Source organism: Melanostigma gelatinosum, assembly GCF_949748355.1.
Source record: "Melanostigma gelatinosum genome assembly, chromosome: 12".
Classification (NCBI taxonomy): domain Eukaryota; kingdom Metazoa; phylum Chordata; class Actinopteri; order Perciformes; family Zoarcidae; genus Melanostigma; species Melanostigma gelatinosum.
In genome coordinates this window covers 5,019,426-5,043,456 of record NC_136645.1, presented here as the reverse complement: position 1 = coordinate 5,043,456, position 24,031 = coordinate 5,019,426, and the positions used below count along the sequence as shown (strand labels likewise).

The following is a 24,031-nucleotide window of genomic DNA, read 5'->3' as shown; positions in this document are numbered from 1 at the left end:
TCAAGGCTGGGTCTGGGGAATGCATTGTGAATGTCCTCACAAGTGTGTGGCGGTGCAGATGTTGGTGTGTGTTGATGTGAGGAAGGTTGGTGACGGTGAGGACGTCCGTCACTCATTACACGTGTGAGTGAAAGGAGTTTGAAAGCAACAGCGTGGGACATTATGTTTAGAGATGCCAGGATGTCTGTTTTTATACTAACGCTCTTAATCTTCTTCCAGCATGCGAGTTGTTTTTATTTTAAATAAACCTTTTAATATTTAATATCCTAACCGAACATTCAAAATTCATCTTTTAGAGCTGCGACTGCAGCAGGGATTGATGAATACTTTATGCATAGTTTAATGTTGTTTATTGAATTTGATTATGGTTATTATTACTTTGTTGGTATTGGGTTAACTTTATTATAATAATAATAATAATAATAATACCTTTAATTGTTTTCTTTCGCATTGTTTTCTCCTCCCCATGCTGTGGTGCAATTTATCCGGTTTCCTTTATACAAGAAGCAGATTCGTCTCTCGTTAAGAGTCTGTTACATCGGTGCCCAATCTCTCATTCTGTGTGCTTGTCTCAGATCCAGGACATCAGTGTGGAGACGGAGGACAACAAGGAGAAGAAGTCGGCTAAAGATGCTCTGCTGCTCTGGTGTCAGATGAAGACGGCAGGGTGAGAGTCCACACGCGAGCTGTAAAAATCACTTCCTCACATCTGCATTGCTAGATTGTTAGTGCGTCTCCAAAGTTCAGACTACATTTCCCATCAGCCCCGTTTGCCCCCTGTTCTTCTCCCTGAACAAATTGGAAGTGATATTCCCCCCCCCTCGTCAGCTTTAATCTTTCCACCATCAACCAGAATCGTTTAAACGCTTTAGTTCTGTTTGCTGAGCAGAGTCGAGACAGTGATGTGGAAAAGACAAACGGAGCACCATTAAGTACCGTTTTCAGGAGCGGCGGTGCGACATGAGAACCTGACGAGCTGCGATTTCCTCTTCCTGTCCAGATATCCAAACGTCAACATCCACAACTTCAGCACCAGCTGGAGAGACGGGATGGCCTTCAACGCTATCGTCCACAAACACAGGTACTACTACTGCCACTACCACCGGTACTCTCCTACGCTATGGAGTCATTTCACAGATTCCAAGAAAATGAAGTTACTGTACATTGATGATCGTGTTCATTTGGGACAGAACACTTTTATTTGATCTCCCTCATACAGGCAGATGTTTGTGTTTACAGTCAAACAAGCTGCGTACTCATGATGCCACGAGAACCCTTTAGAAACAATCACGTGAAACATTTTACACAAAGCAGCTTTAAAGAGAAACTTTCCCCTCACGGCCTTTGTTATCCACAAACACAAGTGAGTCCAACGTCACGTCGTTCCACGTGTCCTGTGGTTCCTCTGCACACAGGCTTCTCTTTAATAACTGCAGCGTCTCAGCTGATCAGTCAGCAGGCCGTTTCCCTCAAACCAAGCTGAGGCTCAAATCATGTCTTTATCATATAAGTAATACTAAGAACAGCCATGCAGCAGATTGGAGGAAACAAAAAGAGATGAACTGAAAATCTCTGATTATTAATCATTTTGGGGGTTTGAGGGAAACTTCCAGTTGATCTGGAATTATTATTTTCTTTCCAGTTGGGACAGTTTCAGACCAGTAGGGATGTACAAATGGTTTATGTTGTTATAAGCTGTTTCCAATATTTTGAGTCTAATTTTAGGCCAACAACAAACTAAATAACAAACAAATTGATGGTAACAAATTAATAATTTTACCAGAATTTTGTCCCTAAAGAAATGTCACAGAAAGCCCAATTGTTAACTTAAGTACAAATAAATACGATAAAAATCCAAGTAATTAAATCACTGTAGAGTCCTCCTCTCGTGGGGAACTCGTCACGGCTACAGCGCAGATTTCAACCTGATTTCTGTTTTTATTTGATCGATTACTAAGTTTTCCTTTGTTTGTTATTGTCGTCTTCAGACCGGACCTGATCAACTTTGATAAACTGAAGAAATCAAACGCTCACCACAACTTGCAGAATGCCTTCAACCTGGCCGAGCAACACCTGGGCCTCACCAAGCTGCTGGATGCCGAGGGTGAGGGAGCACGCACACACACACACACACACACACACACACACACACCTGTGTTTTCATATAGTATGCTCTCTGACCGTTGACCCTGTGTGTGTGTGCAGACATCAGTGTGGACCACCCTGATGAGAAGTCCATCATCACCTACGTGGTGACCTACTACCACTACTTCTCCAAGATGAAGGCGCTGAAGGTGGAGGGGAAGAGAATCGGCAAGGTGACCAAACACCTCCTAACACCCCGAATACATTCTCACCTCAGCAGACGCTAAAGGGCCGTGCTGCTGCTGCTGCTGCTGCTGTTGTTGTTGTTGTTGTTGTTGTTTTAAACATATTTCCTCCTCCTCTCCAGGTCCTGGACAACGCCATCGAGACGGAGAAGATGGTCGAGAAGTACGAGTCTCTGGCGTCGGACCTGCTGGAGTGGATCGAACAGACCATCATCATCCTCAACAACAGGAAGTTTGCCAACTCTCTGGTGGGAGTCCAGCAGCAGCTGCAGGCCTTCAACACTTACCGCACGGTGGAGAAACCACCAAAGTCAGTGAACACTGTAAACACACGCTCTTTAAACTGGCCCCGGTCTTCACCACGGTGTTTGGTATTACTGGCTAATAACATTAAACAGTAATGCTGAAGAGAAGTAAGACATGAGTATTGTGTTAGGAGTCATAAGCTGGATGATTACAGCGTTACTTTCCGAGCCGGACCACCATAGCCAATGAGAGAGGCGAGCCGGAGCTTTCACGTTGAGAGATATTTGACAGTTTGAAACTTCACATTTAGCATAAAATGTGTTGACGGTTTTGTTCTTGATTTTTCTCTCTGGTCGTTTTTGCGGTTTCAGATTTAGTTGTATTGGACTTCGTTATACAGCAGAAGTTGTCTGTCGTTGAACCTTGAAATGTCTGAAACTAAATCTTTAAATGGTATAGTATTAATTGTGTGTGTGTGTGTGTGTGTGTGCAGGTTCACAGAGAAGGGAAACCTGGAGGTTCTTCTGTTCACCATCCAGAGTAAGATGAGAGCCAACAACCAGAAGGTTTACACTCCTCGAGAGGGCAAACTCATCTCTGACATCAACAAGGTAATCATAATCATAAAGATAACGGCGTTATTTAATGATGAGAAAATCCCTAAAAGGGTTGTTACATTACATCTACTTGAAATATATAAATCACAATGTCAATTGGAATCTTTTAAAAACTAAACGTATTAATATCGATCTGACTGTGCTGGAGTCACCATCATGTTGTTCATCTGTTGAGCTGATATTGTGTGCGTTTGTTTTAGGCGTGGGAGCGTCTGGAGAAGGCAGAGCACGAGCGGGAGCTGGCTCTGAGGACGGAGCTGATTCGCCAGGAGAAGCTGGAGCAGCTCGCCCGACGCTTCGACCGCAAAGCCGCCATGAGGGAGACGTGGCTGAGCGAGAACCAGCGGCTGGTCTCCCAGGTAACGCGCACTTCAATATTACCATCGTCTTATATCTCAGGAAGGAAGTTCACCAAATGATGTTGGAGAGGCGCAAAGATGGTGCTGACAGTCAGTCTAACCCATTCATAAAAGTCTGAATGATAACATCGTGTCCATATGTTCCTCTATCCCTCCTTTTTCTCCTCCCTTTGCTCCTATTTCCTCTCTTCTCTCCTCTACTTGTTACCTACCGTTCCTCTCTTCGTTTTCCTTCCTCTCTCCTCTACCTGGCCTCATTTTCTTTCCTCTCGTTGTCTCCTATTCTCTCCATGTTTTCTTTCCTCTCTCCTCTTATTGTTTCCTTTCCTTACCTCACATCTTGTCTCCTTTACTGTCTCCTCTTCTTGTCTCCTTTCCTCTCTCCTCTTCTTGTCTCCTGTCCTCTCGTCGTGTCTTCTTTCCTCTTCTTGTCTCCTTTCTTCTCTCCTCTCCTTGTGTCCTTTCCTCTGTCCTCTTCCAGGATAACTTTGGATTTGACCTCCAGGCCGTAGAAGCTGCTACTAAGAAACATGAAGCCATAGAAACGGACATCGCAGCCTACGAGGAGCGAGTTGAGGTCAGTTCATCACAGCTTCAGATGCAGAATTAGATTGAAATAAGCCCAGAAGTCATTATTATTTATCATTGTTCAACTCTTTAGGTAGTCTTTTTCAAAACATTGCAGGTTGGAATAAATAGTAATTAATACTTTTTTACATTTTAATCAGGTAGTTCATTTTGTCTATGAAAGGGTTCATGTTGTTTGTGGTTTTTATAACCAAACTTTCTCTGTTGGAAAACATTCAAATCTGTTGTCCGACGTGTTTTGTAGTGTAGGAACCAAAACAAGGTAAGATCTGTCTGTTGTCCATTCATCCCTCGCTCTCTCTCGGTGCAGGCGGTGGTCTCCGTGGCGAGGGAGATGGAGTCTGAGAATTACCACGACATCAAACGCATCACGGCCAGGAAGGACAACGTGATCCGGCTGTGGGAGTACCTGCTGGAGCTGCTGAAGGCCCGCAGGCAGAGACTGGAGCTGACCCTGGGCCTGCAGAGAGTCTTCCAGGAGATGCTCTACATCATGGACTGGATGGACGAGATGAAGGTATGGCGGCGGGGGGGGGGGGGGGGCGGCAGTCTGTTTTTTTACTGTGTTGTATGCAGCTAAAGTTCTTGTTCTTCTGTCGGGGTTAAGACAACATTTTACCACTTATGCATTTAAAACGTTCGGTCTGTGTTCAATAGAGGAAGCCGTGTACCGTGTAAGAGATCAAAGAGATTCTGGTTCTGGTACTGAAAGTGCAAAATAACCAGAGCAGATGAAATCCCGAACCTTGAACTCTAGTACGTTTCATTATCTTTCAGGAAAATAATTTCTTGGTCGGTTGAGGTGAACTGAGAACATGTTTTATTCTAATTGACAAAATAAGACTTAATTCTGAATCAGTGCGCTACTAATTTATTGGCATTAAAGTCCTGCATGTCTGAGTCATTGGAGGATGTGTTGACGCCGGCCTCTCGCTCCCTGCAGATGATGCTGCTCTCTCAGGATTATGGGAAACACCTGCTGGGTGTGGAGGACCTGCTGCAGAAACACGCTCTGGTGGAGGCCGACATCAGCATCCAGGCCGACCGAGTCCGAACCGTCAACCGCAACGCTCAGAAGTTTGCCGACGACATGGAGGGTGAGACAGACAGACGGATGAATACAAGACATTTTAGATTTAGTATCGCTCTCTATCTTGCTCTTAGTTGTTGTTCTTTCAGAGAGAAACGGATGAGCATGATGCTGATATCTCCTCTCCCCCTCCTCAGGTTATAAGCCCTGTGATCCTCAGATCATCAGGGATCGGGTCGCTCACATGGATTTCTGCTACCAGGAGCTGAGTCAGCTGGCGGCTGAGCGGCGAGCTCGCCTCGAGGAGTCCCGCCGCCTCTGGAAGTTCTTCTGGGAAATGGCCGAAGAGGTTTTTATTGTTACTCTTATTGTAATTATTGAAAGTTCTCGGCAGCTAAATGAAAGATGTTAGTGTCGGTTTGTTTTTAGTCTCTTTTTGGGCTTTCAGACACTTCTGAAACTGCCTTTACGTTTTGCTGCCTCCCTTTGTTTTCCTTCACTCTGTGCTGAACCAAAATGGCCGCATGTTGTGGCGTAACTAAGAAGCTTTAACCACAGCACAGTCGGCTTCAGCAGAATTAGAAACCCGAGTTTGCTCTGAGGCCTGAATGTGTCGGTGGTCTGTAGGAGGGCTGGATCAGGGAGAAGGAGCAGATCCTGTCCTCCGAGGATTATGGGAAAGATCTGACGGGAGCGGTGCGATTGCTGAGTCAGCACAAAGCCTTCGAGGACGAGATGAGCGGGCGAGCCGCCCACCTGCAGCAGACCATCAAACAGGGCGAGGAGCTGGTGGCCAACGACCACTTTGGAGCCGACAAGATCAAAGAGCGCATCCAGGACATCCAGGTACGCTGCACCGCAGTTTCTACTCTCAGAGGCAACTTTAAATCACTTTTTATTCTTCATGTGAGCTGAAAGAAGCCTTAACAAGTCTCAGAGTCTCAATATTTAATCTAAAGCTTAAAAAGCTATTTACTGCCTTTGATTAAGTCTTTAGATTTAAATGACTACAAGTAGGCTAGTTGTGCAAAAATCATATACTTCACCATCAACTTTGCTTTAAGGGTTTGATTTATTAGCTTCAATGGAAATAAAGTGAATACAAGTCCTTTACACACAACCATTGCATCCCTTCCTAACACCTTCCCTCCTTCGTTTCCTTCCTCCTCCTCCCTCTGTAGGAGCAGTGGGCGGCTCTGGAGCGTCTCTCTGCCGTCCGTAAAGCTCGTCTGCAGGAAGCCTGCAACCAGCACCAGTTCCAGGTAAAGACACTTTCCGCAGCGCACACTTTCGTAGCTTCTCGCAGGAATTTAGATTGGATTTGAACGAGCACAAATGAGCTTTTCATTTGCTGTTTCAGTGCGTCTGCCACCTTATACTATTCCGTTATTTCTCGTTATCTAGCAGCCAGAAAGACGGTAATGTTTACGGCCGTTTCCTAAAAAATATGAACTATTTTTAAATCGTTGGTAAAAGGAAACAAAACACATTTATTCATTTTCTGCTCGGGCAACAAAAACAAATCCAGATAAGAAAATTATTGTTCTGTTCTGCAGGATACATTTTGACGCCTGGAAAAGTACTTGAAAAAATTGCAAATATTCAACTTTTGGTTTCCTCCCTGCAGGCCGATGCCGACGACATCGACACGTGGATGCTGGACGTGCTGCGGATCGTCTCCAGCGTGGACGTCGGCCACGACGAGTTCTCCACTCAGGCTCTGGTGAAGAAACACAAGGACGTGGCCGAGGAGATCGGCAGCTACCGGCCCGCCATCGAGGCTCTGCATGAACAGTCGCGCACGCTCCCGCCCGAGAAGGCCAACTCTGAGGAGGTGAAGCTCTGACAGACACGGCAACACACCACACTAACCGCTGGAGAGTCTAACATAACAGCAGGGGAGAGATTCTCTTCAGTCACTGATGGTGTCGGTGTGTTTTGCAGGTTCAGAGCCGGCTGGCGGGCATCGAGGAGCGTTATAAGGAGGTGGTGGAGCTGACGCGGCTCCGGACGCAGGCGCTGCAGGACGCTCTGGTTCTCTACAAGATGCTGAGCGAAGCGAACGCCTGCGAGGTGTGGATCGACGAGAAGGAGCAGTGGCTCAACAGCATGGACATCCCCGAGAAACTGGAGGATCTGGAGGTCGTCCAGCACCGGTGAGGCTCACGACGCAGAGTTTTGTCAAGGAAACATTCGTGAACCAGGAAGTTTGCGTCCTCTAAAAAAACTGCGTTTTGTCTATAAAATGTCAGAGAACAGTGAAAAACGTCGATCACAATCCAGTTTGAGCCGGTTGTTGTTTAGCTGCTGCAGCAGAGAGAAGACGGTCACAGAGAGACTGTGTGTGTGTGTGTGTGTGTGTGTGTGTGTGTGTGTGTGTGTGTGTGTGTGTGTGTGTGTGTGTGTGTGTGTGTGTGTGTGTGTGTGTGTGTGTGTGTGTGTGTGTGTGTGTGTGTGTGTGTGTGTGTGTGGTTACACAGTTCGTTCACAGAAGCCTCTGAATCTGGTTTTCAGCCACTTGTCTCTCAATATTGTTTGACCACAAAGCTTCACATGGATCCTTTCCCAGACGCTGGTTGTCCGTGTGTGTTACTAAACAGCAGCTTTCACCGGTTTCTTTTTTTTTCCTATCAATGGCGTCATGAAACCTGTTGAACATTTTTTTAAACGTTTATAAAGATATTTGCCTCTTAACCAGAGCTCAACGATAGATCGACGCTGCAGATTTGATCAGATCATTTTAGTTTAATACAAACCAGTAACAGTCGATGTCAGGAGAGAAATTCATGATGAATTAAAATCAAACCCTTTTAAATTTGCCACTCGGCTCACATCAAATAACATCAGATAATGGTCAGATTGTTATCAGCCTTCAGGCTCCAGACGTCACATTTACCTGAAACTATAACTTTCCTCTGAACAGTAACATGAAACTTGTTTTTGGGATGTTTTAAATGCATAAAAAAGGTATTTTCATTGTGACTTTAAGATGTAACAGCACCATCCCCGGTTTGAGCACAACTGTGAACTTTAGTTACATGTCAGCTCTATACTGCATAATATATATAGATCTATAGATCTATATATCTATAGATGTATAGATAGTAATAAATGATAAAAATATGGAAGTAATAAAAGGGCAAAAAGGCTTCAAAGACATTTCGAAAACATGAGCAACACTCTCAAGCTTTCGGTATTTTAAAGAGCGCTGCTGACAGAACTCCTCACTTTATCAAACATCAAAATGTTTCATTAATCTAAATGTTTGTCGTTGCGTGTAACTCACAGGTTCGAGAGTCTGGAGCCGGAGATGAACAACCAGGCGTCCCGAGTTGCCGTGGTGAACCAGGTCGCTAGGCAACTGATCCACTGCGGACATCCCAGTGAGACGGCGATCAAGAGCCAGCAGGACAAACTCAACACCAGGTAATCTCACCGGGATGAGCGGATCCTCAACCGATACTTGAGATCATACCGGTAAATAAACCGGAATTAACGGGAAAACTGAATGATTGAAGTTGGGTAAAATGGGAAACTAGACTGAGAAGAGATTAACTTTACATTAACATGTTGTTTAGCACCGACTAACAGGTAAACGTACTGTAATAAAGTGAGATTTGGGTCGTTCAGACAAAGTAATCAAACCTGGCGGGTGCCTGGTGTTTTGTGTTGCTGATGGTGTCTCCGTCCGTCCGTCCAGGTGGAGTCAGTTCAGAGATCTGGTGGACCAGAAGAAAGACAGTCTGAGCTCAGCTCTGGGAGTCCAGAACTACCACCTGGAGTGTAACGAGACCAAGTCCTGGATCAAAGAGAAGACCAAGGTACCAACGGAACGAAAGCGTCTGCTGTCATCGAGCCAATAAATACACTAAAAAACACGTGACAGATTGCAGCAATCCCTCACTATCGACTGTTTCGTGTTGCACTATTAACACTTGTTTCAGCTCAGAATGTCCCCTTCAGCATGGCTCTTAAAAATACTTTTATCTCCTGTAATTAAAGTCTTGACCTACTCACCGCCTTCCCTCCGTCCCTGTCCTCCTGCAGGTGATCGAGTCGACCCAGGAGCTTGGGAACGACCTGGCCGGCGTCATGGCTCTGCAGAGGAAGCTGACGGGGATGGAGCGCGACCTGGCCGCCATCGAAGACAAGCTGGGCGACCTGGGGAAAGAGGCGGACCGCTTGGCCTCGGAGCACCCGGAGCAGTCCGAGGCCATCAAGGGACGTCTGGACGGGATCACCGGCGTCTGGGACGAGATGAAGGTAGAGTACCTGTCACAGAATACGATCAGGAGCACCATAAATCTGTTTTAAGTAGCTTCTCTCTGAATATCTCACCCCCTTTCTGTGTCCAGGACACCATGAAGAACCGGGAGGAGTCCCTGGGCGAGGCCAGCAAGCTGCAGAAGTTCCTGCGCGACCTGGACGACTTCCAGTCGTGGCTGTCGCGGACGCAGACGGCCATCGCCTCCGAGGACATGCCCAACACGCTGGTCGAGGCCGAGAAGCTGCTGACCCAGCACGAAAACATCAAGAACGAAATCCGCAACTACGAGGAGGACTACCAGAAGATGCGGGACATGGGCGAGATGGTGACGCAGGGCCAGACGGACGCGCAGTACATGTTCCTGCGGCAGCGGCTGCAGGCGCTGGACACCGGCTGGAACGAGCTGCACAAGATGTGGGAGAACCGGCAGAACCTGCTGTCCCAGTCCCACGCTTACCAGCTGTTCCTCAGGGACACCAAGCAGGCCGAGGCCTTCCTCAACAACCAGGTAAACCTGTGATGTCATCACAAGGGCTTTACATCATGTGATCTGACCACAGAGTGAACGGTTCTCACTCGCTGTGAGGAGCAGATAAATCTCTGACTGGGCGTCCGTCCAGTCCAGCCTCATGTGTGTTGGACCAGATCTCTCTCACACATGCACGCACACACACACACACAGTGCATGCTGGTATTGGCGCCAGCCTCACCTGACCCGGTACAGGATTAGCGATTAAAGAAATGGATTGAAGTAGAGCTGCAACAGTGAGTTGATTAATTGACAAACTGAGAATTAATCAAGAAGGATTTCCTGCTTTCCTTTCTAACGTAATTAATAACTGGATATCTTTGTGATTGAACTGTTTGTCGGACAAAACATGACATTTAAAGTCACAGTGGACATTTTTCACGCGACTTTCTGTCCCTCTCCTCTTGTGCGTCTGTCCACCTGGACCTGACTTCTCACTTGAAGGTCAGAGGCTGCCACCAAGTGGTAGAAGTCCTTCATTACAGCAACACGTTGAGACGGTTTCAATTACTTTCTGTATGTTTATAAAACCTTTACTGATTAACGGGACACATATTCCAAAGAAAATACCTTTATTCAAACGAGTACATACTCACAAATTACAGAAAAAATATTTCTAGAGATGAAAAACCCAAATATTTTGTTAGGATGTTGTGACTCAGTCATCATTTCACCAAGTGAAACTTCATCGTTACACATTCTTATCTCCTCTTCCACTGTCAGGCTTCTACTTTCTAATGTTCAACACTTGAGACACTTTACAAGTGTCATCACTTAGATTCTCATGTATCTGCATGTTGTTCATAGAGGAGTTTGCGGTCTCTGTGTGTTCGTGTCTCAGGAGTACGTGCTGGCTCACACCGAGATGCCCACCACTCTGGAGGGGGCCGAGGCCGCCATCAAGAAGCAGGAGGACTTCATGACCACCCTGGACGCCAACGAGGAGAAGATCAGCGGCGTGGTCGACACCGGACGCCGCTTGGTAACTGACGGCAACATCAACGCGGAGCGCACCCAGGAGAAGGTGGACTCCATCGACCAGAGGTGACCGAGATTCCGTTCGTCTGTCTGTGGGATTTCAAGCTTTTTCTTCATTTCACATGACTATTATGTTGTTTTTTTACCTCTTTTACTTTAACCTCTTTTTCGAATTACCTTCCCTTGAGCAAGGCACGTCAAACCTGCCTGCAGACTCGGGCTTAAAAAGTAGCTTTTATATCTGAAAGTATAAAAATGTTCTAAACTTACAGGTAGATCTGTATACTTGTATACATTATAAAAAATATGAATTATTGTCTTGCAGACACAAGAAGAACCGAGCGGCTGCCAGCGACCTGCTGTCGAGGCTGAAGGACAACAGAGACCTGCAGAAGTTCCTGCAGGACTGCCAGGAGGTAAAACTACAGATCCTTGTGTATTAAATCAGTGCAGAAAAGCTGCAGGGACTCAGTTAGAGAGTCCCCGAGATAATCTGCCGTCTGTGTGTCTTCAGCTGTCCCTGTGGATCAATGAGAAGATGCTGACGGCTCAGGACATGTCGTACGACGAGGCCAGGAACCTCCACAGCAAGTGGCTCAAACACCAGGCCTTCATGGCCGAGCTGCAGTCCAACAAGGAGTGGCTGGACAAGATCGACAAGGTGGGAGGGGGCGAGGAAAAGATGGAGGGGGCAGGGAAGACTGACGTCATTTGACATGAGCCATTGATTTTAAATGAGTTGATTACATTATGAATATGATGTACGTTGTACAACACAGTCCAGCAGCAGTCCACAGTCCACAACTCAGCTTTCATTCGCTAAAGGAAGCATACTCGATGCTTCCTTTAGCGAACGAAAGCTGAGTTTTAAAAAGCAGCGCTGTCTTTCAGGACGGGCAGGCGCTGATGGCAGAGAAGCCGGAGACGGAGGCCATAGTGAAAGAGAAGCTGGCGTCCCTGAAGACGATGTGGGAGGACCTCGAGTCGACCACCCAGACGAAGGCCAAGTGTCTGTTTGACGCCAACAAGGCGGAGCTGTTCACCCAGAGCTGCGCCGACCTCGACAAGTGGCTGGGCGGCCTGGACGGGCAGCTGCAGTCTGACGACTACGGCAAGGACCTCACCTCCGTCAACATCCTGCTGAAGAAACAGCAGGTGAGGAGCGCGTTCACCTGATCGCTACACTTCGTCAGGTCTTTACAGGAGTTCTGCATTAACAGGAAGACTGACAAAGCGGATGGCGATGATGTTTGTCTTTCTCGTTTCTAATGCTCAGAAGCTCTTCCTGTGTCACTTTGACAAAACTTCCTGTAAAGCCTCTCAGTTTGACAGCAGAGTTTCTCTTCCACTGAACACCTTTTATACCAGTAAAAACAAGTTTCACAGATAAAACACGAGACACTGATTGTTATCATACAATACAGCCAGGCCCTTACTGTATGTACAGTGAGTAATGTCTGTAAAACACTTCTGAAGATGATTTGTGTAACTTAAACAGCTGAAGCCTCAGATCAACAGGGGTGGAAGAAGAACTCTGAGCATTCTAACACGCTAAATGAAGATGGTGATCATTATAGATGCTGGGCATCGACATGTCAGCATGCTGGTGTCAGTACAGACTCACAAAGCAGCTTAAGCCTTCTGCTCAGAGTTCAGCCTGTTCTCCTCTTTAAGCTCCAGAGATCACATAACTTGTCTGCTGTGTTCGTTAAGACCCTGAGAGTTGATTTAATTCAACCTATGCACACAACTGTGCCTCTGAATTGAATAATTTAACATTGAAACAGACAGTGATTGATGATATCTGAATGCATTCCTGCACTTTGGCTTATTTCTGTGAAATTATTTTTGCAAAAATAAGCCAAATTGTGAAATCAATCATTTTTGTGATCCAAAGCTCTTACATTCCTGAAGGGAAGCTCTTCAGGAGTTTCTCAATTTTTTACAGTGATGAGAGGAGAGTGAGTCTTACCCCCTTTACATAATCCATCCTCTGGTGCCCACACACACACGCACACACTTTCATAGCCACAAAGTCTCAGCCGTGCACACACACAGAGGTTATGTAAGCTCTCATTTGATGTGTTACGAGCCCACACTGAGGCGTGCGTGCGTGCCAGTAACCGAGACAGAACTGAGCGTGAATCCGTCTGAAGGACGATGTCGGTATTTTCAGTCTGTTGGAGCAGCTTTACTTCTCTTATCATCCGTCTTCTCTTGAGATCTGTGCTGTAATTTATTTTGAGAGAGAGAGAGAGAGGATTCCTCTCCTCCTCGTCTTCCTCTCTGCTCTCATTTTATCCCAGACTCCACCTGTTTTTGTTTTTGTTGTTTCAGACTGTTGGTACACTGTCTGGCTGCTGGAAGATGATCCTCACTTTGATTTCTATTTTCGTATCAGTGAAATGTTTTTGAGTCCGTTTTTGGAGGTTAACACAGATTTGTACTGAATCGAGGAGAAGATGAGACGAGGCTTCTGAAGCGTCTTAACTTTGTAAAATGTTTTTCAAATGTATTTTAATTTCCTTTTTAGTGTTTTCATTTCATTGTGTTTCATTATTGTTGTTGTTATAATTTGTATTACAATTTTGTATATCTAAGGACATTTTATCTCCATTTTCTTTGACTAATTTCTTTGACTAATTTGCTGAAGCTAAATCTTAACTCGATGTCCACTCGCTCGCTTTTCCTGGAGCGGTCGGCTCCATATCACGGAGTTTGCTCAGCCGATATCTGACAAAAGAGCAAACCGTTGTCAACTGAGGAAGACTGAGTCATGGTTGAAAGCTGTGGAAATAGCAAGTTAATGGACCTTATTTCTGTGTGTTTTTACAAATGTATTACGCCTCCCCGTCTGACCTGTAAACCGTCCTCCTGCAGATCCTGGAGAGCCAGGTGGAGGTGCGTCAGAAGGAGGTGGGGGAGCTGCAGAGCCAGTCGCAGGCCCTCAGTCAGGAGGGGAAAGGCTCCGAGGAGGTGGACGGCCAGAGGATCGGCGTGGAGAAGAAGTTCCAGTGCCTCCAGGACCCGCTGAAGACGAGACGAGACAACCTCATGGCCTCCCGCGAGATCCACCAGTTCAACCGGGACGTGGAGGACGAGATCGTAAGTAGAGGAAGAGTGGAGGTAGAGCGCTGACCTTTAACCTCTGCGACAGGAAGTGAGGTGTGTTTTACTGCTGAGTGGGATCTCATCTTCATCATGGCTTTCATTTATCAAAACACGAAACTGGTACAAGACGTGTTGGGGGAAGTAGTGCTGTTATGGAGCAGCAGCAGAAATAATAGTGGTAGCAGCAGTATTAGCACCATCATTTGTATCATTAGAGGTGGTAGTATTAGTGGCAGTATTAAGAGTATTTGTAGGAGGAGCACGGGCAGCATTGGCAGCAGCAGTAGTGGTATTACTAGTAGTAGTTGTGGTGGTGGGAATAAGTAATAGGAGTGGTGGTAGTTAAAGTTGTACTGCAGCAACAATTACCACAGAGTTAGTATCACGAGTATCAGTAGAAATACTACAACTTGCTGTCGTAGTATTTGTAGTAGTAGCAATAAAGTGAGCTTCCTTCTCCTCTCCAGCTGTGGGTTGAGGAGAGGATGCCTCTGGCCACATCGACCGACCACGGAAACAACCTGCAGACTGTACAGCTGCTCATCAAGAAGAACCAGGTACACAAACGAGCAGCTTCACCTGCTTGTATGGAAGTAAATAACAGCTATAAAGTGAAGTACATGTTGAATCTATCACCGGTAACTTGGCGTTTGACCCTCTCAGACCCTGCAGAAGGAGATCCAGGGCCATCAGCCGCGCTACGACGACATCTTCGAGCGCAGCCAGCACGTCCTGAGGGAGAACAGCCCGACGGCCGAGCTGATCCGCCAGCGCCTCGCCGAGCTCCAGTCGCTGTGGGAGCAGATCAGGAAGGAGACGGAGAAGCGCCACACCCGCCTCAGCGAGGCCCACGAGGCCCAGCAGTACTACTTTGACGCCGCCGAGGCCGAGGCCTGGATGAGCGAACAGGAGCTCTACATGATGTCAGAGGAGAAGGCCAAGGTGGGGCAAAAGATATTGTTCATTCGTTTTTCTATCTTGAGCAAGATAATGATTGTAACCCACAAGTTACTGTCTTGAAAAGAAAAGAAATAAGAAAAACCTGAGAAAATAAATCTGAAATGTCCCAAAACAGCCTCCGTACAAAGGATTGACCCTTTATATTAACTGTAGGTAACAACCTGACCGTAACTCTGACTGTTAATGACATCACAGCCTCACTTGCATGACGCTATTGAAGTCGTATCGTTCTCTGTTTAGAGCTGATGAGGTTTGGGTTAAACGGACTCTCACAGATAAAAAGTATTATTTAACTCACACCTCACATCGTAGTGTTCAGGCTCTCTGCTCTGTGGCTCAAAAACTTGCTGTTTCTTTGTTTTAGTTTTGGTTCAGTTCCTCAGTTTGTTCATTTTCTGTTAGTTTGGTGAGTTGCTGTTGGTGTCAGACTACAAAGATCTAAATAACGAGATGAATCTCTGCGTCTCTCAGGATGAGCAGAGTTCGGTGGCCATGCTGAAGAAGCACCAGATCCTGGAGCAGGCGGTGGAGGATTACGCCGACACCGTCCACCAGCTGTCCGGCACCAGCCGGGGCCTGGTGGCCGCCGAGCACCCCGACAGGTGAGGGGGGGTCACAGGTCAAAGATCCAGGTTTAGTTTTATCTTCAAGCAGAAAGCTTTTTACATTTTGAAAATGTTGCAGCGAAGAGACAAATAAATGAAAGTAGAAAATAAGGACACGGGAAGGAGACGAGGAATGAAAGAGTGAAGAGAGATATATAGATTCATCAAAGGAAGGAACAAAGGGAGATTGAAGAGAGGAAGAAGAAAGACGGAAATAAACCATAATCCCTGATTTTCTGTCCTCCTCTTCGTCGCGCAGCGAGCGAATCGGCATGCGTCAGTCTCAGGTGGACAAGCTGTACGCCGGGCTGAAGGACTTGTCGGAGGAGCGTCGGGGGAAGCTGGACGAGCGCCTGCGTCTCTTCCAGCTGAACCGGGAGGTGGACGACCTGGAGCAGTGGATCGCTGAGAGGGAGGTGGTGGCCGGATCCCACGAGCTGGGACAGGACTACGAGCACGTCACCGTGAGCACAAAACGCATTTCGTTACGCTCTCATGATTAGGATTATTTCAACACTGAAATTAATTTAAAATGAATCCTAACTTTCTTTCTTCTTCAGATGCTGCAGGAGCGTTTCAGAGAATTTGCCCGCGACACCGGGACCATCGGCCAGGAGCGCGTGGACACCGTGAACCGGCAGGCGGACGAGCTGATCAACACCGGCCACGGCGACGCCGCCACCATCGCGGAGTGGAAGGACGGCCTGAACGAGGCCTGGGCCGACCTGCTGGAGCTCATCGACACCCGGACGCAGATCCTCGCCGCCTCCTTCGAACTCCACAAGTTCTACCACGACGCCAAGGAGATCCTCAACCGCATCCTGGACAAACACAAGAAGCTGCCGGAGGAGCTGGGCCGCGACCAGAACACGGTGGAGACCCTGCAGAGGATGCACACCACCTTCGAACACGACATCCAGGCACTGGGAACACAGGTACAGGAGCTAGGTTTAAGACTGGGGACTGTTAGGAGACATGAAAAACCTGGAACACATTCAAAGTAGTGGAGTATTCTTGTGTGATTTTGGTCTGGGGCTGCTTTTCAAGGTTTTCCCGTTTTGTTCCAGTAACGTGAATCTTACACATTTTCCCAGTTTGATGTAGAAGAAACTCTCAATTACAGATTAAAGATATTTTTGAGCCGGTACTTCATTGGAATAGGTCTGTGTTTTCCCCTAGTTTTTAGGAAAATCTCAACTAAACATAACGTGAGAAATTAACAGCTTTTTAAGGCTGGATGATGTGAAAATTGTACCTTAAAATACTACTTCATGGGACGTTCACAGCTCGTGACACTGAAGGTCTCACGTGATCCGCATGCTTATGTTACTGATGTTTAAATTGTTCCGTGTGTTCTCGACCAACCTGAACCTCCTCATCCTCCTCTTTGCTTTCAGGTGCGGCAGCTTCAGGAGGACGCCGTTCGTCTGCAGTCCGCTTACGCTGGAGATAAAGCTGACGACATTCAGAAGAGAGAAGGAGAGGTGAGCAGTCTCAGGCAGCCGTGAAGCAGAAACCGCATCAGGACTCAGTTCACTTTGAATTCACTTCAGTAAATCTAAATCTCGGATGCAAAAAACGTTTTTGGTTTATTTATCTGTAGCTTACATTTAAACATAGTAGACAAACCGGCTTCTCTTACTGATTGACTTGAAAGTGAACTGGACCCTGCACTCGTGGTAATGAAGTGACTGTAGAAGGCTCTGTTCCTCATGCATGCTGCACTGCTGCTGCACTAACTTTGCACTGTTCCTCCGCCCTGAAATGATCCGTTTGGAAAATACAGAACTATAATTTATAGATGGAGTTAAATTCCCTGAGAGAAGAATCTGGAATCAGATGAATAAAAAGCTTGTGTGAGGTTGATTAAAGAGGACAAAACATGCAGCACTGTTCTTCAGATCGTCGAACTGGATTTTATTCATGATCGTACTACAATCAGTGGATTATAGACGCATAATGAAGTCTTACAGGGCGTGGTCAAAATACAGGAAACACCATGATGTCTCCTTGTTAATGGTTCTCTACACAGAGGGACCATTAGTGGTTTTATTCAGTTTTTTTATAAAACCTCTAGTTAAAAGGTGATTTTTCTCTGAATCTTTGATTATGAGTAAGTATACAGAGTAAAAACTGACTGAGATTGTAAAATTGCTGAGCCGGTCTGAATGTGTTTTTTTTCTCTAACCGTTTCATCCGTTGTTTAAAGGTGAATCTTCCAGCGTACTTTGGAGAAATGACTTTAATGATCCATTTTATATCAAAAGCACTCAGGTCTCATCATTAAATCTACATCTGAAACAGACATCTTTAGAAAATATTGGTGAACAATATCAACCTAAGATTCAAGTGGAATTTCACTTCAGTACCACAATGACGCGTCGAAGCTCCTGAGTGTTTTTGATTGTGTTTTGACCGTTCCCTGTATGTCCATTTCCCTGCATATCCTCCCTGTCCACCCAGAAGAGAAAGGGAGAGGTGAGACTCCGTTTACCAAAAACATTGGCTTTGCATCAGTGTTCATTTTGGCTGCAGTTCTAGACTTTCTTTTAGTATTTCGACTAAAATGTTGATTAGTTTTAGCGACATTTTAGTCGTTTTGATGCAGTTCAGTTCCGGCGCAGTCTTTGTCACAGACCTGGTGGTTTCCAAACACTCGTACGGTTTGTTTTAGATCTTTCTTAGATTCCTGTGTGGGTGGAGTTTTTGCACAGAAGTCAACACAACCTCTTTTTTTTTTTTTTTTTATTGACAACTTTCTGAATGAGTACCATCCAGCTGTAAACTCCACCCACCTGTGTCTCTGAGGAGGTTAAAACAAACACTACTAGTAGTTTGCAAATACGGTTTGGTTCTGGTTAGTCAGTGAAAACAAAAAATGGAGACCGTAAGCATCTAGCTTGTCTCAAACTAATTTTAAGATGCATTTTTAACATTTCATGGCTGCACGCATTGGTGCAATCAAATGTTTTTGTTCGCATTTGCTTAAATATAGTTGCTTATTAGCTGGCAAAATGCCGCTTTTAGTCCTCTGTAGCCGCGTGTCTCAGTGTCGGATGGGTCTGTGGCTGAAGAGATTCTGTACAGATCTACTGTTCAGGCTGAAGATTATATTTTTTGAACGCAACCAGCAAGGTTGACAACAAATGTAGATTTTCATTCTGCAGACATTTGCAACCAAAACAAAGTATCAGCCTCACTTTCATAAGAAAATACAAAAAACAGCAGGTAGTTTTGCCTCATGACGCTCACACACTTTGACTTGTGTTTGACCGCTCGTGGCTGTTGAATGTGTATTTCTTCTGTGTTGTGTTGCAGCGATGCAGCCAGTCAGTCACATCCCACCAGGGTCTTTGTTTTTTAACTTCTCTGACTTGTGGTCAGAGGTGCATTTCAACTGCACGAAGTAAAAGTGTTAAAAAGTTAAAAAACGCATACGAAACTTGTTGTCGGTGTCTATTACGTAAGAATACAACGAATCACAAGGAATGAGGAAATCAGCCGCGGTTTCTTGAGTGCGCTAGAAGTTAGCTTAAGCTACTTCACCACAATATGTCACAAGGCCACAGCCGACGCCATGAGCAGCACTTTGTATCCTGGTAGTTTAATTCTAAATGCTAAATCATTTAGATTTTATTTGGGGATTCAGCTTTATGACCGATGTCTTTAGCAGTTATGGTTGCAAAGACTTTTGTTTCTCAAATTGATCTGATGGTTGATTTTTAGTTTCTGAGTTGTAACTTATTTGTTCGTCACCGAGCCATCTGATCGAGTGTTATATGATATCTAGTAGCTGGCTAACCATAGTGTCTGTGAACAATCTCCACTGTCTGGTTGTCCTCCTCATTTAGCTACCAGAAGCTAGCATTAGCATGCTAACCTCCCTTTAGCTACTAGAAGCTAGCATTAGCATGCTAACAACAATGATATGGATGCTGTTTAGCTTGCTAGTTAGCACAGGTTAATAGTCTGACTCTTTGTCGAGCTCGCACCAAAATCTACTGTTCACCTTGACTGAGAACATAACTGAGCAGATGTGATCTCTACATGGACAGCAAGCTGCTTCAGCTCACGGGTCGGCCATTACTCAAAAAAGTCATCGCTTCTTTTTGCTTATTTAGTGTGTTATTCATTAGATGTGTGGCACTGAACAGGTCAAAGTCCCGCTGCATCCAAATCTGCAAAAAACTGCTTGTGCAAACATATTTGATTTATGGCCACTAAATAATCCTGGAATAGCTCACGACCCGTAGCAATAACTGTTCATTTTCAGTGCTTTGTTGGACGATCTAAATTAAAGTATCCATGTAGTGCCAACTGATTATGGAGAGCTCAGTCTGAGCACTGAGCAGGTGGAGATGCAAGCAAACATAATCCACTGAAAACCTAGAGGCAGGGATTGGCTCTGAGGATAAAGTCCTCAATCACGGTTTGTTTAATTCCATGTTACGAGGAGAAATTGTTCATGGATGAAATAAAATGGCTGTTTTTTGCCGTGCTTACTGATGTGCAACATTGCCCACAATGACCCGATACATCCAGAGATACGAAGAGGAGAACCGTATTGCCATGTTGACTCTGCAGTCTGCACATATGAACGCATTGTTGTGCTTTAATGCTATTTATTTATTTATTTCCCCGGGCCGTTGTGCTCCCCTGCAGCTCACCGTTGATGGTGCTGGACATGTGCGAGACTCTGCGACTGTTTGCACCAGCAGTAATAGTGTGTTTGCAGTTTATATAAACGGAAGCCATGAATTGGGTTTATGATAAATAGTGATTCCCCCACTGATAGTGAAGCATTTTGCGGCGTTCTCTGCTGATCAGAGTGAATCTCTTCTCTAAAACACATGACTCTCAGATGCTCCTTCATAATGGAGGCAGCGTTTCTTTTAGGAAAGTTAAAACAGATCATGTGTGTTAGAGGATCGCAGCCTCTGGGCTCTCTGGTCTGAACTCTGCCCCCCCCCCCCCCCCCCCCCCCCTCAGGTCCTTGAGGCCTGGAAGAACCTTCTGGAGGCGGCGGAGGGCCGTCGGGTGAAGCTGGTGGAAACTGGAGACAAGTTCCGCTTCGTCAGCATGGTGCGCGACCTGATGCTGTGGATGGAGGACGTCATCCGCCTGATCGAGGCCCAGGAAAGGCCCAGGTAAGAACACCGGCTTACTGCCGAGGAGTCGGCGTTTAGTGTCCTCTGTTCATCGTCAGTATTTCACTTTCCATTTCACTACTGATGGAAATGATCTCTGGTTTCCAGGGACGTGTCGTCGGTGGAGCTGCTGATGAACAACCACCAGGGCATCAAGGCGGAGATCGACGCCCGCAACGACAGCTTCACGGCCTGCATCGAGCTGGGCAAAGCCCTGCTGGCCAGGAAGCACTACGCTTCAGAGGAGGTGAAGACGCCTTCATTCAAACAGATTCATGACAAACATCCTTCACGCTAAACCAACACAACTGGACCTCAAGTTTTTGTATTTCAATCTGCTTTTTTCCGTCAGGTCGTAGAATTTGCTGTCGGATTTAGTTCTCACCTTTGTTTTAGATGTTCATGATGATTGTGATCGTCTCCAAACCGCATGAATACGTTTGGAATTCTTCTCAAATTTTCTATTCAAACCTTTCTCCCCTCAGATTAAAGAAAAGTTGTTACAGTTGACGGACAAGAGGAAAGACATGATAGACAAGTGGGAGGACAGATGGGAGTGGCTGAGACTGGGTAAGGACTTGAATCCAGTTAGTCGAGGCTCATGTTGACAGACGTCAACATGTATTAGCTGACGTATTAGCTGAATACATCTAAGTTTAACATGGAAATGTGTGTGTTCAGTCCTGGAGGTGCACCAGTTCTCCCGGGACGCAGGTGTGGCCGAGGCGTGGCTGCAGGGTCAGGATCCCTACCTGTGCAGCAGGGAGATCGGACAGAGCGTGGACGAGGTGGAGAAACTCATCAAACGCCACGAGGCCTTCGAGAAGTCGGCCGCCACCTGGGAGGAACGCTTCTCCGCTCTGGAGAGGCTGACCACGGTGAGACACACACACACACACACACACACTCGGGAGCCATGATGACGTTTTAAAAAGACCACAAAAACACAAGCTGATGCGGAAATGTTTTCATAAGTTTACCCTAAAACTCTTCTTCGAAGTCAGATTCACCTGACTTACTCGATATATTGCCGTGTCGAAATATGCCAGTAAAAATAACATCTAATAACCTTCTCAGTAAATTGGCAGCCATGATGGTGATCATCTAATAAACCAATTACTGATTTTGCATGAATTTTGTTTGACTTAATCGGTTTATCATTTAAGGCAGGGGTCTCAAACTCCCGGCCCACGTCGTTCCCCATCGTCGAAATTATGAGATAGAAAGTCGAAGTTATTCGATAGAAAGTCATAACTATGATAGAAAGTCATAATTCTGAGATAGAAAGTCAAAATTATGAGATACTTAAACACAGTCTTAGAAGCAGCTCTTTGGCTTACTGTACATTTAACATGGAAATGTATTGTGAGCACATTGAAGACTACTTTAAACTGTGAATGCAGAGAGTTATCAATATGTTACGAGTAGTTTCATTTACAACCGGCCCTTTGCGGGCGACCATGATGCTGATGTGGCCCGGAGTGAAAATGAGTTTGAGAGCCCTGATTTAAGGTAAACATTTGCAGAGATTCAGGGACTATAAATAATCATTTTAATGACAGGATTTAGATCCGTGCATGACTTGTACGTCTGAACGACGCCTGAATTCTGTTTGTACCAAAGAACAAATATTAAAGACAGAAATTGGTGAATGCCACTTAAGGAGGAATCTGTTTGTTGGAGTGGTTCTCGTCTGAGGCTCAATGTGTTTGTGTCCAGATGGAGTTATTGGAAGTGCGAAGAATGCAAGAGGAAGAAGAGAAGAGAAGACATCTGCCGCCCACTGAGGCTCAGCCCAGCGACGCTGCAGCTCAGCACAGGTGAGCGCGTGTGTTTGTACGTCAACCGTGTTTTATTCCCAACTTCATCTCCGTTTTATATCATTGGAAATTCAATGAAATTAAGGGGGGATTTACTTCTTCTCTTGTGGGCAGAATTTGCCTTTTCATCAGGAGTAACTGCTTCGAGTTTCACTTCTGTCAGTTGCAACTTGTTCTTCTTTTATATCTGAAAACAACCCTTCAGTTTTTTTTCGTAAAAATGAAAACAAAACACATTGGAAAGGGAAATGAGTGCATATGAGAAGAGTTCATGACCTGATCATGACAGATGATACGGTTGTGAATAAAATTTCCCAATAAATAATATTTACATTTTTCAGAAGAATTTCAGCCAACAAAAAATGATGGATCGGTCAATAGTGAAAGCAGTCGTCAGTCGCAGCTGTTCATTAGTGTGAAATCCATCAAGCGTGAGTCTAACTCTTTGTGTGTTTGCAGGGAGGGTGAGCCGGTGTCTCAGAACGGGCTGCCGTCTGATCAGGAGTCTCCCAGGGTTAGTTACCGCTCACCTGCCTACCAGCAATACAGCAGCACCCTGCAGGGCCGCAGGGCCACGGCCGCACCTTGACACACACACACATGCTAATGATGTGTACAATTAACATACTTGAATATGACCTCATGCACATGAAACATCCCAAAACACACCGTTGACCTCAATCAGAAATGTCCTAGACCGGGTGTGTTGTCTGCCTCCTCTTCCTTAGACACTCCCGGGATCCACACGTTAATCTTCCTGTATGTAGCACTTGTCTTCAGCATTTATTGTTTGCTTCTCGTCCTTACTGACTAATATTCTTAATATCTAAGTGTAATACGTTTAACTTTACAGCTGTCACATGCATCATTTTATCTTTGTTTTGAGATATAAGTATAATTGCTTTTAACAAAATGAGATCCTCATCTTTAAGAGGTCTTAAAATCTCCTCTAAAAACCTCTTTGTTGAGAGGAACAGTGGACAGGAAGCAGTGGGACTGATGGGAAATGTAGTCTTGATTTGGAGACACTCCAACACTAAGAGTACCACGAGTGTGAGAGCACCAATCAGCCTCATAACCAGTAATTGAATGTGAACATTTTGATTATTAAGACATATTGGGTTAAGTAATAACTATACAGTTTTAAGAGTGTAACTGCAGATTGTGTTAAAAGGCTTCCATGTGTTTTTATTTAGTGCTTCTGTTTAAATGCATCACTCATGATTCTAGTTTCAAGTTATTTGTTATCATATGCAAAGATAACAGAGAAACATCTTAGATCTCAGACTCCCTCCAACAATGCTCATTTAATATGTGCGATGACACCACGCAAGTAATAGCATATTTGGAATGTAGGACATAAAATAGCCTTGTCTGTCGGGGAAAACATTTATTTTAACATACATTTCTCAATCAAGTATGAAAAGTTCTTCTCAGTTCCTTA

The 24,031-nt window shown here is 45.4% G+C and overlaps 1 protein-coding gene across 4 annotated transcripts in view; it reads left to right on the top strand.

The window, feature by feature from the left end:
* The window catches only part of LOC306786199 (spectrin beta chain, non-erythrocytic 1-like), a gene marked incomplete at its 5' end in the record, with an annotated part of 94,509 nt that overhangs the window by 61,350 nt on the left and 9,128 nt on the right, over positions 1 to 24,031 (top strand). For all 4 annotated transcript variants that reach the window (XM_079280894.1, XM_079280895.1, XM_079280893.1 and 1 more), the window contains 36 exons: positions 576 to 667; positions 1,001 to 1,081; positions 1,989 to 2,104; positions 2,206 to 2,318; positions 2,453 to 2,640; positions 3,070 to 3,187; positions 3,394 to 3,552; positions 4,034 to 4,129; positions 4,451 to 4,657; positions 5,084 to 5,237; positions 5,368 to 5,519; positions 5,798 to 6,016; positions 6,352 to 6,432; positions 6,798 to 7,004; positions 7,115 to 7,326; positions 8,459 to 8,596; positions 8,871 to 8,991; positions 9,218 to 9,433; positions 9,526 to 9,945; positions 10,808 to 11,010; positions 11,270 to 11,360; positions 11,459 to 11,605; positions 11,836 to 12,099; positions 13,825 to 14,049; positions 14,523 to 14,612; positions 14,719 to 14,997; positions 15,487 to 15,617; positions 15,880 to 16,084; positions 16,181 to 16,555; positions 17,018 to 17,104; positions 20,610 to 20,767; positions 20,876 to 21,014; positions 21,253 to 21,337; positions 21,449 to 21,645; positions 22,487 to 22,587; positions 23,047 to 23,101. In XM_079280894.1, coding sequence (XP_079137020.1) covers positions 576 to 667; positions 1,001 to 1,081; positions 1,989 to 2,104; positions 2,206 to 2,318; positions 2,453 to 2,640; positions 3,070 to 3,187; positions 3,394 to 3,552; positions 4,034 to 4,129; positions 4,451 to 4,657; positions 5,084 to 5,237; positions 5,368 to 5,519; positions 5,798 to 6,016; positions 6,352 to 6,432; positions 6,798 to 7,004; positions 7,115 to 7,326; positions 8,459 to 8,596; positions 8,871 to 8,991; positions 9,218 to 9,433; positions 9,526 to 9,945; positions 10,808 to 11,010; positions 11,270 to 11,360; positions 11,459 to 11,605; positions 11,836 to 12,099; positions 13,825 to 14,049; positions 14,523 to 14,612; positions 14,719 to 14,997; positions 15,487 to 15,617; positions 15,880 to 16,084; positions 16,181 to 16,555; positions 17,018 to 17,104; positions 20,610 to 20,767; positions 20,876 to 21,014; positions 21,253 to 21,337; positions 21,449 to 21,645; positions 22,487 to 22,587; positions 23,047 to 23,101 — 5,922 coding nt within the window. The remainder of the gene's footprint in view (positions 1 to 575; positions 668 to 1,000; positions 1,082 to 1,988; positions 2,105 to 2,205; positions 2,319 to 2,452; positions 2,641 to 3,069; positions 3,188 to 3,393; positions 3,553 to 4,033; positions 4,130 to 4,450; positions 4,658 to 5,083; positions 5,238 to 5,367; positions 5,520 to 5,797; positions 6,017 to 6,351; positions 6,433 to 6,797; positions 7,005 to 7,114; positions 7,327 to 8,458; positions 8,597 to 8,870; positions 8,992 to 9,217; positions 9,434 to 9,525; positions 9,946 to 10,807; positions 11,011 to 11,269; positions 11,361 to 11,458; positions 11,606 to 11,835; positions 12,100 to 13,824; positions 14,050 to 14,522; positions 14,613 to 14,718; positions 14,998 to 15,486; positions 15,618 to 15,879; positions 16,085 to 16,180; positions 16,556 to 17,017; positions 17,105 to 20,609; positions 20,768 to 20,875; positions 21,015 to 21,252; positions 21,338 to 21,448; positions 21,646 to 22,486; positions 22,588 to 23,046; positions 23,102 to 24,031) is intronic.